The sequence below is a fragment of the Pezoporus flaviventris genome, unplaced genomic scaffold (genome assembly GCF_033815535.1).
Source record: "Pezoporus flaviventris isolate CSIRO_AGI_PZ_B2104156 unplaced genomic scaffold, CSIRO_AGI_Pfla_v1 ptg000910l, whole genome shotgun sequence".
Taxonomy (NCBI): Eukaryota; Metazoa; Chordata; class Aves; order Psittaciformes; family Psittacidae; genus Pezoporus; species Pezoporus flaviventris.
In genome coordinates, this window is record NW_026893455.1 from 16,561 (window position 1) to 28,741 (window position 12,181).

Consider the following 12,181-nt stretch of genomic DNA (forward strand, 5'->3'; position numbering starts at 1 on the left):
CGCTTCCCCCCGGGGGGGAGGGGAGGATGCGGGGTGGTGACCCCGGGCAGGGAGGAGGGGGGGGGGAGGGGGGGCCCGGAGGGGGGGCTGGGATGGGATTGGGATGGATTGGGATGGACTGGGATGGATCGGGATGAACTGGGATGGGATTGGGATGGATTGGGATGGACTGGGATGGGATTGGGATGGACTGGGATGGACTGGGATGGGATTGGGATGGATTGGGATGGACTGGGATGGGATTGGGATGGATTGGGATGGACTGGGATGGATCGGGATGAACTGGGATGGGATTGGGATGGACTGGGATGGGATTGGGATGGGATTGGGATGGATTGGGATGGACTGGGATGGGATTGGGATGGACTGGGATGGACTGGGATGGGAATGGGATGGATTGGGATGGACTGGGATGGGATTGGGATGGACTGGGATGGGATTGGGATGGATTGGGATGGACTGGGATGGGATTGGGATGGACTGGGATGGACTGGGATGGGAATGGGATGGATTGGGATGGACTGGGATGAACTTGGATAGGATTGGGATGGACTGGGATGGGATTGGGATGGATTGGGATGGACTGGGATGGGATTGGGATGGACTGGGATGGGAATGGGATGGATTGGGATGGACTGGGATGGACTTGGATGGGATTGGGATGGACTGGGATGGGAATGGGATGGACTGGGATGGATTGGGATGGATTGGGATGGACTGGAATGGATTGGGATGGGATTGGGACGGATTGGGATGGGATTGGGATGGATTGGGACGGATTGGGATGGACTGGAATGGATTGGGATGAGATTGGGATGGGATTGGGATGGACTGGGGTGGATTTGGGGGGTCCTTGAGGGTCATTTGGGGTCACTGTGGAGGTCATGGGGGGGTACCGGTTGCCGGGGGTGGGGGGGTGGGGGGGTGTTGAAGCTCCCTGTACGCATGCGCGGCGCTCTCCCGCCCAAACGGCGCCGAGGCCGCAATGGCGCCGCCCAGTCCGGCTTCAGATCAAACATGGCCGCCCCCAGCCCCGCTCACGTGACCCTCCCGAGGCGGAGACTGCGGGCGACGCGGGGGGGGGAGGGACAATGGGAGGGGACGGCGCATGCGCGGTCCCGCTTCCCGCCTGCGCGCCGTACCATAGAGTTGGAGTCCTCCAAGGCGCCACTTAGGCCGCCTCCCTCTACCATAGAGCTCCCCGCTGCGGCCTGCTCCCCGTTCCCCACCTTCCCCTCTCGTTCCCGCTCCTTCCCCGCCCGTTCCCGTGGCGACCGCGCCGCAACCACCTCAGTCCTCCAGCGCGGCTAGAGCGTCCTCCCCACCCCTTCCGTGTTACGTCACATCCGGCCGGCGCCAACCGGAAGCGGACGGGCGGCCGCGCGGGGAGCGCGTCGCCACCGACACCGGCGCGAGGTGCGGGGGGTGACGTCAGGGAGCGGGGGGGGTGACGTCAGAACGGGGAAGGAGGGGGGTGGGGGTGCCGAGGGGTATTGTGGGCCGTTGGAGGACCCCCGTGACCGGCTCCGTTCGCAGCGATGGCGGACAGCGATGACGAGTACGACCGGCGCCGCCGGGACAAGTTCCGCCGCGAGCGCAGCGACTACGACCGGTCCCGGGAGCGGGAGGAGCGGCGCCGCGAGGACTGGAGCGACCGGTAACGGGGGGGGACGGGGTTTGGAACGGACCAAGGCTCGTTATGGGGGGGGGGGGGGTGTCCCGGAGGACCGGGCCTTGGAGCTGACCAAGTCCCCTTGGGGGGGGGGGTCCTAAGGAGCAGCCCAAGTCCTGTTATGGGGGGTGTCCGCAATGGTTCCCTTTCTCTCCCCCCCCTCCCCCGTTTCCATAGGGATTGGGACCGGGGCCGGGAGCGCCGGAGCCGTGGCGAGTACCGGGACTACGACCGGACCCGGCGGGAGCGCTTCTCCCCCCCCCGGCACGAGCTCAGCCCCCCCCAGAAGCGCCTGCGCCGGGATTGGTGAGAACCGAACCCCCACCGCCCCCATAGATCCCAATGGATCCCAATGGATCCGGCTCCATCCGCACCCCCCGTTCCCTAGGGATGAGCACAGCGCGGATCCCTACCACAGCGGCTACGAGGGGCCCTACAGCGGGGGGGGCGCCGGCCCCACCTATGGCCCCCCCCAGCCCTGGGGGCACCCCGAGATGCACGTGATGCAGCACCACATCCTGCCCATCCAGGCCAGGTAAGGACCCGACACGCCCCAGAGCGGGCTGAAACGGGCCAAAAATGGTAAAAACACTCCCAAAAAGTGCCCTGAAACACCCCAAAGCACCCTACAAGTGCCCCACAGCACCACAGAATGGGTTGAAAATGCTCAAAAATGGCTAAAACCAACCCAAAAGTGCCCTAAAACACCTTAGAAGTGCTCCACATCACTCAGTAACAGCCCCAAACACCACAGAATGGGCTGAAACCTCCTAAGAATGGCTAAAAACACCCCAAAAGCGCCCTAAAACACCCTGTAAGTGTCCCAAGTCGCTCAATAAGAGCCCCAAATCCCCCATAACCCCCCTGTAATTCCCCCATAACCTCCCCATAGCCACCCCATTATCCCCCCATAATCCCCCAAGACCCCCAATAACCTACCCATAACCCCATCATAACCACCCCATACCCCCCATAACCCCCCAAAATACCTCCATAACTGCCCCATAACCCTCCCAAAATCCCCCATAACCCCCCCATTACCTCCCCAAACCCCTCCATAACCCCCCAAACTCCTCCATAACCCCACATAACCTCCCATTATCTCCCTAAACCCCTCCATAACTGCCCCTTAGCCCCCCCCAAGTGCCCCCCTAGCGTGGCCTTGGGGGGTCCTGACAGTGCCGTTGCCCCCCAAGCAGACTGGGGAACATCGCGGAGGTGGAGCTGGGCCTGGCCCCCCCCGTGCTCAAGAGCTTCAAGGAGTTCCTGCTCTCGCTGGACGACGCCGTGGATGAGACGGAGGCCGTGAAGCGCTACAACGACTACAAGGTGGACTTCCGACGGCAGCAGCTGCAGGACTTCTTCCTGGCACACAAGGATGAGGAGTGGTGCGTGGGGGGGGGGGAACGGCCCCAAAACCGGGGAAAACGGCCCCAGAAATGGGAAAAACGCCCCCAGAAAAGGGAAAAATGACACCAAAAAATGGCAGGAACGGCCCCAGAAATGGGAAAACCGGCCCCAGAAATGGGAAAAATGACACCAAAAATGGCAGGAACGGCCCCAGAAATGGGAAAAACACCCCAGAAATAACCCAAAATAGGACAAAACCAGCCCCAGAAATGGGAAAAATGAGCCCAGAAATGGCAGGAACAGCCCCCAAAATGGGAAAAACGCCCTCAGAAATGGCAGAAAAGACCCAAAATATGACAAAACCAGCCCCAGAAATGGGAAAAATGACCCTAAAATGGCAGAAATGACCCCCCAAAAAATAGGAAAAATGGCCCCCAAAATGGCAAAACCAGCCCCAGAAACAGCAAAAATGCCTCCTAAAATGGCAGAAACAGCCCCAAAATGGCAAAAATGCCAAGAGAAATGGCAGAAATGCCCCCCAAAATTGAAAAATTCCCCAAGAAATGGGAAAAATGCACCTAAAATGGCAGAAACACACCCAGAAATGGTGAAACCCCCCCTAAAAATGATAGAAATGCCTCTAAAATGGCAAAAATGCACCTAAAAATGGTGAAAACACCTCCAAAACTAGTGGAAACAGGCCAGAACAAAAGAAACAGTCCTAAAATTGGTTGAAAAGCCGCTAAAAAGTTAAAAACACTCTCCACAATGTTTGAAACGCCCCCAAAACAGTAAAAGCACCCCTAAAAATGAAGCAGCCCCAAAACGGTAGAAACACCCCTAAATCCTGTAGAAACACCCCCAAAACGGTAACCCCTCCCAAAAGCATTGGAAACGCCCTCAAAACGGCCGAAAAGCGCCCCAAACAGTAAAAGCGCCCCTGAAAACGTTGGAAGCACCCCTAAAAACGTTGGAAACGCCCCCAGAACGATAGAAACGCCCCTAGAACGGTTGGAAACGTCCCCAGAACGGTAGAAACGCCCCCAAAACGATAGAAACGCCCCTAGAACGCTCGAAACGCCCCTAAACCGGTTGGAAACGCCCGAAAAAAGTTAGAAAAGCCCCCCCAAATGTTAAAATCGCCCTTAAAACCGTTGGAAACTCCCCCAGAACGTTGGAAACGCCCCCAAAGCGTTAGAAACGCCCCCAAGCCGTTGGAAACGCCCCCAAAGCGGCCGCCTAGCCGCTGGAAGCAGCAGCGAGGCCCCTGCTGGGACCGGACCAAGTGGGGCTGGGGGCGGGGGGGGGCCGGGGTGGTGCCGCGGATGTTAACGACCGTTCCCTTTTCTCCCCTCCTCCGAAGCGCCCCCTCCGGAGCCGCCTGGAGCCTTAATCCCCCCCCCTAAGAGGCGGGTTGGTTTGGCCCCCCCCCGGGTTGGAGCGGTCTATGTGCGGCCCGGGGGGGGGGCTGCGGGCAGACAGCGAGGGCTCAGCGCCGCGCACAATGCGGCCCATAGGCGCACAGTGGCAGGACGCAGGCAGGGCGTTTGTTGTTTTCTTTTTGGGGGCCCCCCCCCCAAACCCCCAATGGGGGGGTCCCTTTTTGGAGCGTTTTGGGGGTGTTCCCCCCCCACTTTAATGGTAAGCGCCGAAGCGGGGCCGGCTGGACAGAGACGGGTATGTATGACCCCCCCCCCCCGCCATTGGTAGGCTCTGCACCCCCACACCGGGAGCAGGAGGGGGGGGAGATGGGGAGGGGGATTGGGGTCTGATATGGGGGTCCCTGCACCCCATTTGGGGCTGAGGGGGTCCCCATGTCCTGATTGGGTACAAGTGGGGTCTCCTATGCCCCCCCCCACTAATATGGGGGGCTCTCTATACCCCCTTATGTAACTATGGGGGTTTCTGTACCCCAGTTATCAACTGGGGGGGTCCCCCATCTCCCCCCATTAACATGGGCGGCTCGCTGTACCCCATTATGGAGCTGCGGGGGTCCCTGTACCCCACTTATGAAGTGGGGGGGTCCCCCCATCTCCCCCTACTAACATGAGGGGGCTCCCCCCACCCCATCTTTGCTATAGTGGGGCAGCCCACTGCGTGCCTATGGGGGGGTCCCATTACCAGGACCATTCACCCCCCCCCCCACCCTTGCTATGGTGCAGCCCAGCGTGTGTGTGTGATGGGGACGGGGCTCCCCCATTGGTGCCATGGGGGGGGGGTTCTGCTCCCCGGAGCATCCCATTGCGTGCCTATGGGGGGGATGCTGATGCTGTGCCCCCCTGCGGACCCCCCCGTGGCAGGTTCCGGTCCAAGTACCACCCGGACGAGGTGGGCCGGCGGCGGCAGGAGGCCCAGGCCGCGCTGCGGAACCGCCTCAACGTCTTCCTGTACCTGGCGGACAACGGCTGGTTCGAGAACCTGCTCCTGGACATCGACCGCGCGCCCGCCATCGTCAAGACCCTGGATGCAGGTGGGGACCCCCCGGGGGTGCCCTAAACCAGCCCTTGGTGCCCTAAACCCATCCATGGTGCCCTGATCCCATCCGTGGTGCCCTAAACCCATCCATGGTGCCCTAAACCCATCCATGGTGCCCTGATCCCATCCGTGGTGCCCTAACCTCATCCCTGGTGCCCTGATCCCATCCGTGGTGCCCTAAACCCATCCATGGTGCCCTGATCCCATCCGTGGTGCCCTAAACCCATCCATGGTGCCCTGATCCCATCCGTGGTGCCCTTAACCTCATCCATGGTGCCCTAAACCAGCCCTTGGTGCCCTAAACTCATCCATGGTGCCCTGATCCCATCCGTGGTGCCCTTAACCTCATCCATGGTGCCCTAAACCAGCCCTTGGTGCCCTAAACTCATCCATGGTGCCCTGATCCCATCCGTGGTGCCCTAAACCCATCCATGGTGCCCTAACCCCATCCCTGGTGCCCTAACCTCATCCATGGTGCCCTAACCCCATCCCTGGTGCCCTAACCTCATCCCTGGTGCCCTAAACCCCATCCATGGTGCCCTAACATCATCCATGGTGCCCTAAACCCATCCCTGGTGCCCTAACCTCATCCCTGGTGCCCTAACCCCATCCATGGTGCTCTAACTCCATCCAAGGTGCTCTAACCCCATCCATGGTACTCTAACCCCATCTATGGTGCCCTAACCCCATCTAAGATGCCCTAAACCCCATCCATGGTGCTCTAACCCCATCCCTGGTGCCCTAACCCCATCTATGGTGCCCTAAACCCCATCCCTGGTGCCCTAACCCCATCCCTGGTGCCCTAACCCCATCTATGGTGCCCTAACCCCATCTATGGTGCCCTAAACCCATCCCTGGTGCCCTAACCCCATCTATGGTGCCCTAAACCCCATCCATGGTACCTGACCCCCCCCTTTCTCACTGCCACCCCCCAGCCGTGATCAAGATGGAGGGGGGCACGGAGCACGACCTCCGCATCCTGGAGCAGGAGGAGGAGGAGGAGCGCGGAGACAAGGCCGAAGGCCCCCGGAAGGAGGAGCCAAGGCCCCCGGAGCCCGAGCGCAAGGGGGGCCCCGAGGACAAGGAGGAGAAGAAGGTTTGGGGTCATCCCCCCCACCCCCCCACCGGGGTGCCCTTGGGGTCCCCTTGGCCCCATAGAGGCCCTGTTGGAGTCCCCCCATGTTCCTTGGGGTCGGTTTTGGGCTCCCCCTGGCCCCGCATTGCCCCCAGTGACCCCATTGTCCCTATGACCCCATTGTCCCCAGTGACCCCATTGTCCCTATGACCCCCTTGCCCCCAGTGACCCCATTGCCCCCGATGACTCCCATTGCCCCCATGACCCCATTGCCCCCCATGACCCCATTGGCCCCGATGACCCCCCTTGCCCCCCATGACCCCCTTGCCCCCCATGACCCCCTTGCCCCCAATGACCCCCATTGTCCCCATTGCCCCCCAGGGTGACGGTGAAGCCGGGGGGCAGGAGCCGGGCGCAGTGGGGCCGGAGCAGCAGCAGCAGCCACAGGAGCAGGACAAGGGCCAGGACGAGGAGGGGGAACCGAGGGCAAGAAGGTGAGTGGGGACCCCCCCCAGGCCACGCCCCCTTCAAAGCCACGCCCCCTGTCCTGCGCTAGGCTCTTACCCTTTGGCTCCTCCATTTCTCCACTGGCTCCTCCCTTTTCCTATTGGCTCCTCCCCTTTGCTCCAATCCCCTCCCCTTCCCCGCCCTTGTGCTCCGTGCCCCCTCCCCCTTAAGCCACGCCCAGGCCCCCCCCCCTTGACTCCTCCCCTTTCTCCCCCCAGCGCCCCCGCAGCGGCAACGACAGCGACGAGGATGAGGACGGGAGCGACTCCGACAGCGACCGGGAGCGGGGCCGGCGCCCGGCCGAGAGCCAGGGTGGGCCCTATGGGGGGGCGCTATTGGGGTCCCTATGGAGGGCCCTGTTGGGGTCCCTGTAGGGGGGCTCTATGGGGGACCCTGTTGGGAGGTGCTATTGGGGTCCCTATTGGGATCACTTTTGGGGGGGCCTGTAGTGGGTTCCTGTTGGGGTCTCTATGGGGTCCCTATGGGGGGTCCATGTTGGGGTCTCTATTGGGGTCATTATGGGGGGGTCCTATTGGGGTGCATATTGGGGTCCCTGGGGGGAGAGCTCTATGTTGGTGTCCTTATTGGGGTCCCTTTGGGGGGTTCCTATAGTGTCCCTATTGGAGTCCGTATGGGGGGGCACTATTGAAGTCCCTATTGGGGTCTCTATGAGGTTCCTAAGGGATCCTTATGGGGGTGTCCGTATGGGGGTGCTCATCTCTTCCCCCCCCATATCCCCCCAGAGGAGAAGGCCAAGGAGGAGAAGAGCCGTGAGGACGAGGGGGGCTCGGCCCCCCAAAGGCAAAGGAGAAGGAGCCGGGGGGAGGGGCAGCAGCGGCAGGGGCAGGAGGGGGGTGCGGGGGGGGGACCCCAAACCCCGGCCCCTGCACAAGACCTGCTCCTTGTTCATGAGGAACATCGCGCCCAACATCGCCCAGGCCGAGATCGTGGCGGTGAGAGACGGGGGAAGGGGGTTAATGGGGGGGGGAGGTGGTTTTGGGGTGCTCCAGGGCCCCCCCAAACCCCGTCACCCCCTTTACCCCCCCCCCCCCCGCAGCTCTGCAAGCGCTACCCTGGCTTCATGCGCGTGGCTCTGTCCGAGCCCCAGCCCGAGAGGAGGTGGGTGCCCCCCACCCCCCATTATGGGGATCCCCCCCCATTACCCTTCATTATGGGGGCACATCCGGTGTGTTCCCTCCCCCATTATAGGGATCCCATCCTGTGTGCCCCCCCCATTATGGGAGTCCCATCCTCTGTGTCCCCCCACCCATTACCCTTCACATACTGTGTGTCCCCCCCCATTTTGGGGGTCACGTCCTGTCCCCCCCCATTCCCTCCATTATGGGAGTCCCATCCTCTGTGTCCCCCCACCCATTACCCTTCACATACTGTGTGTCCCCCCCCATTTTGGGGGTCACGTCCTGTCCCCCCCCATTCCCTCCATTATGGGGGTCCCATCCTGTCTCCCCCCCCATCCAGGTTCTTCCGCCGGGGCTGGGTCACCTTCGACCGCAGCGTGAACATCAAGGAGATCTGCTGGAGCCTGCAGAACATCCGGGTCCGGGCGGGTTTGGGAGTGATTTGGGGGGGGGGGGTTAGGGTTAGGGTTAGGGTCCCTATAAGGTCTGTGTGTCCCTATAGGATATATGTGTCCTCTGCAAGGTCTATATGTTCCTATAAGGTCTGTGTGTCCCCTATGGGGTCTGTGTGTCCCCTATGGGGTCTATGGGTCCCCTATGGTGTCTGTGTGTCCCCTATGGGATCTGTGTGTCCCCTGTGGGGTCTATGGGTCCCCTATGGGGTCTATGGGTCCCCTATGGGGTCTGTGTGTCCCCTATGGGGTCTGTGTGTCCCCTGTGGGGTCTGTGTGTCCCTTATGGGGTCTATGGGTCCCCTATGGGGTCTGTATGTCCCCTGTGGGGTCTGTGTGTCCCCTATGGGGTCTATGGGTCCCCTATGTGGTCTGTGTGTCCCCTATGGGGTCTGTGGGTCCCTTATGGGGTCTATGGGTCCCCTATGGGGTCTGTATGTCCCCTATGGGGTCTGTGTGTCCTCTGTGGGGTCTGTGTGACCCCTATGGGGTCTGTGGGTCCCCTGTGGGGTCTGTGTGTCCCCTGTGGGGTCTGTGTGTCCCCTATGCGGTCTGTGTGTCCCCTATGGGGTCTATGGGTCCCCTATGGGGTCTGTGTGTCCCCTGTGGGGTCTGTGTGTCCCCTATGGGGTCTGTGTGTCCCCTGTGGGGTCTGTGTGTCCCTTATGGGGTCTATGGGTCCCCTATGGGGTCTGTATGTCCCCTATGGGGTCTGTGTGTCCCCTATGGGGTCTATGGGTCCCCTATGGGGTCTGTGTGTCCCCTGTGGGGTCTGTGTGACCCCTATGGGGTCTGTGGGTCCCCTATGAGGTCTGTATGTGCGCTGTGGTCCCCATTGCAGCTGCGGGACTGCGAGCTGAGCCCGGGGGTGAACCGGGACCTGACGCGGCGCGTGCGCAACGTGAGCGGCATCACGCAGCACCGGCCCATCGTGCGCCACGACATCCAGCTGGCCGCGCGCCTCGTGCACGCGCTCGACGCCCGCGCGCACCTCTGGGGGCCGCCGCCGGGGGCCCCCGCGCCTGGCACCGCCGCCACCCCCCCACCGGCACCACCGGCAGTAACGGGAATGGGAACAGCGGGAACGGAGGCAGCGACGGCGACGGAGCGGCCGCGGCGGTGAGTGAGCACTGAGGGGCCTGAGAGAGCCCTTATGGAGCCCGTATAGAGCCCTTATGGACCCCATATAGAGCCCTTATGGACCCCATATAGAGCCCTTTTGGACCCCATATAGACCCTTTATTGAGCCCTTATGGACCGACCCCATATAGACCCTTCGTAGAGCCCATACGGAGCCCTTATGGACCCCATATAGAGCCCTTATGGACCCCATATAGATCCTTTATAGAGTCCTTATGGACCCCATATAGACCCTTTATAGAGACTATATAGAGCTTTGATGGACCCCCCTATAGATCCTTTATAGAGCCCATATAGAGCCCTTATGGACGCCATATAGACCCTTTATAGAGCCCTTACGGAGCCCTCATAGAGCCCTTATCGAGTCCATATGGACCACTTATAGAGCCCATATAGACCCCACATAGAGGTTTTATAGAGACCTGATAGATTTTTATATAGACCGTTTAAAGATGCTATATGGGTTCCTTATAAACCCCACATGAAGTTCTTATAAAGCCCATATAGACCCCTTGTAGATGCCATATAGACCCCATATGGAGCCCTTATAGACCCCATATGGATCACTTATAGATCCCATATGGATTATTTATAGACCCCATATGGAGCCCTTATAAACCCCATATGGATCACTTATAGACCCTCATATACCCTGTATGAAGCTCTTACAGACCCCCATTGGCCCCTTATAGAGCCCCATTAGCCCCTTATAGACCATCATTGCCTCCTTGTAGGCCATCATTGGCCCCTTGTAGACCCCCGTTAACCCCTTATAGACCCTATTGGCCCCTCGTAGCCCCCATTAGCCCCCTGTAGCCCCCCTTAGCCCCCTGTAGCCTCGCTTAGCCCCCATAGCCCCCCTTAGCCCCCCGCCTGGCCCCGGTGCCGGCTCTGAGGCGCGGGCGCAGGCGGTGCCGTCGCAGAACCCGGTGCTGCGCCACATCACCGATTACCTCATCGAGGAGGTGAGCGCCGAGGAGGAGGAGCTGCTGGGGGGGGCGGGCGCCGAGGAGCCCCCCCGCGAGCCCAACCCCACCGAGGTCACCGTCGAGCGCGACGAGAAGCTCCTCAAGGTGCGGCGCCGCCGGGCACGGCCCCCTTGCTGGCCCGTTGGGTCCCATTGGGTCCTATTGAGTCCCATTGAGTCCTGTTGGGTCCCATTGAGTCCTGTTGGTGTCCTTTTGGGTCCCATTGAGTCCCACTGGGTCCCATTGGGTCCCATTGAGTCCTATTGGGTCCCATGGGGTCCTATTGGGTCCCATTGGTGTCCTATTGAGTCCCATTGAGTCCTGTTGGTGTCCTGTTGGGTCCCATTGGGTCCCATTGAGTCTATTGGTGTCCTCTTGGGTCCCATTGATTCCTGTTGGGTCCCATTGGGTCCTGTTGGGTCCCATTGAGCCCTATTGGGTCCCATTGTGTCCTATTGGTATGCCCATCGATGACCCCATTGGTGTCCCATTGATGCCCCATGTCCCTATCCCTCCTCCTCATCCCCATCCCTGCCCCATGTCTCCATCCTGCTCCTTCTGCCCTTTGATGCCCCCCCGTCCCCATTGCCCCCATGTCCCCATCGTCCCCCATTGCCCCCCCATAGGTGCTGGACCGGCTGCTGCTGTACCTGCGCATCGTGCACTCGGTCGATTACTACAACACCTCGGAGTACGTCAACGAGGACGAGATGCCGAACCGCTGCGGCATCGTGCACGTGCGGGGCCCGCTGCCCCCCAACCGCGTGTCCCACGGAGAGGGTGCGTCGGGACCCATGCCACCCCACATCCCGCAATATCCCACACCCCATACCTCCCATACCCCATATCCCATACCGCATACATCCCATACCCCGTACCCCATATCCCATACCCCCATACCCTATACCCCCTATGCAATGGTAGAGTGGCAGAAGGCATTTGAGGCATGGCTGGGGCTGCTGCTGGCCCATACCCCATAGTGCCCTATAGCACCCCATACCATCCCCATGGCACCCATAGACCCTGCATGGACCCCCACAGACACCCATAGAGCCCACGTAAACTCCCATAGACACCCCATAGTCACCCATAGACCCCCCATAGACCCCCTAGTCCGCTATAGACCCCCATAGACCCCCATAGACCCCCATAGACCCCCATAGCCACCCCATAGACGCCCATAGCCACCCCCTAGAACACCATAGCCCCCCTATAGAGCCCCATAGACACCCCATAGAGCCCCATAGATCCCCATAGAGCCCCATAGCCCCCCGTAGAGCCCCATAGCCCCCCCAGAGCCCTATATTGACCCCGGCCCCCCGTTGCGCAGTGCTGGAGTGGCAGAAGGCGTTCGAGGCGCGGCTGGGGCCGCTGCTGCAGGGCCGGGAGGCGCTGCCGAGGAG

The 12,181-nt window shown here is 61.0% G+C and overlaps 1 protein-coding gene across 1 annotated transcript; it reads left to right on the top strand.

The window, feature by feature from the left end:
• Positions 1-1,532: 1,532 nt before the first annotated feature.
• Positions 1,533-12,177, top strand: SRRT (serrate, RNA effector molecule; the record flags this gene model as incomplete). The annotated part of the gene is made up of 15 exons (XM_061444471.1): positions 1,533-1,657; positions 1,850-1,978; positions 2,061-2,207; positions 2,872-3,060; positions 5,323-5,492; positions 6,433-6,593; positions 6,954-7,066; positions 7,298-7,391; positions 7,823-8,032; positions 8,137-8,198; positions 8,559-8,637; positions 9,512-9,730; positions 10,719-10,883; positions 11,405-11,558; positions 12,109-12,177. Coding segments are annotated over exons 1-15 (2,080 nt in total), but the record flags the coding sequence as incomplete, so codon positions are not given.
• Between the last annotated feature and the right edge of the window lie 4 nt (positions 12,178-12,181).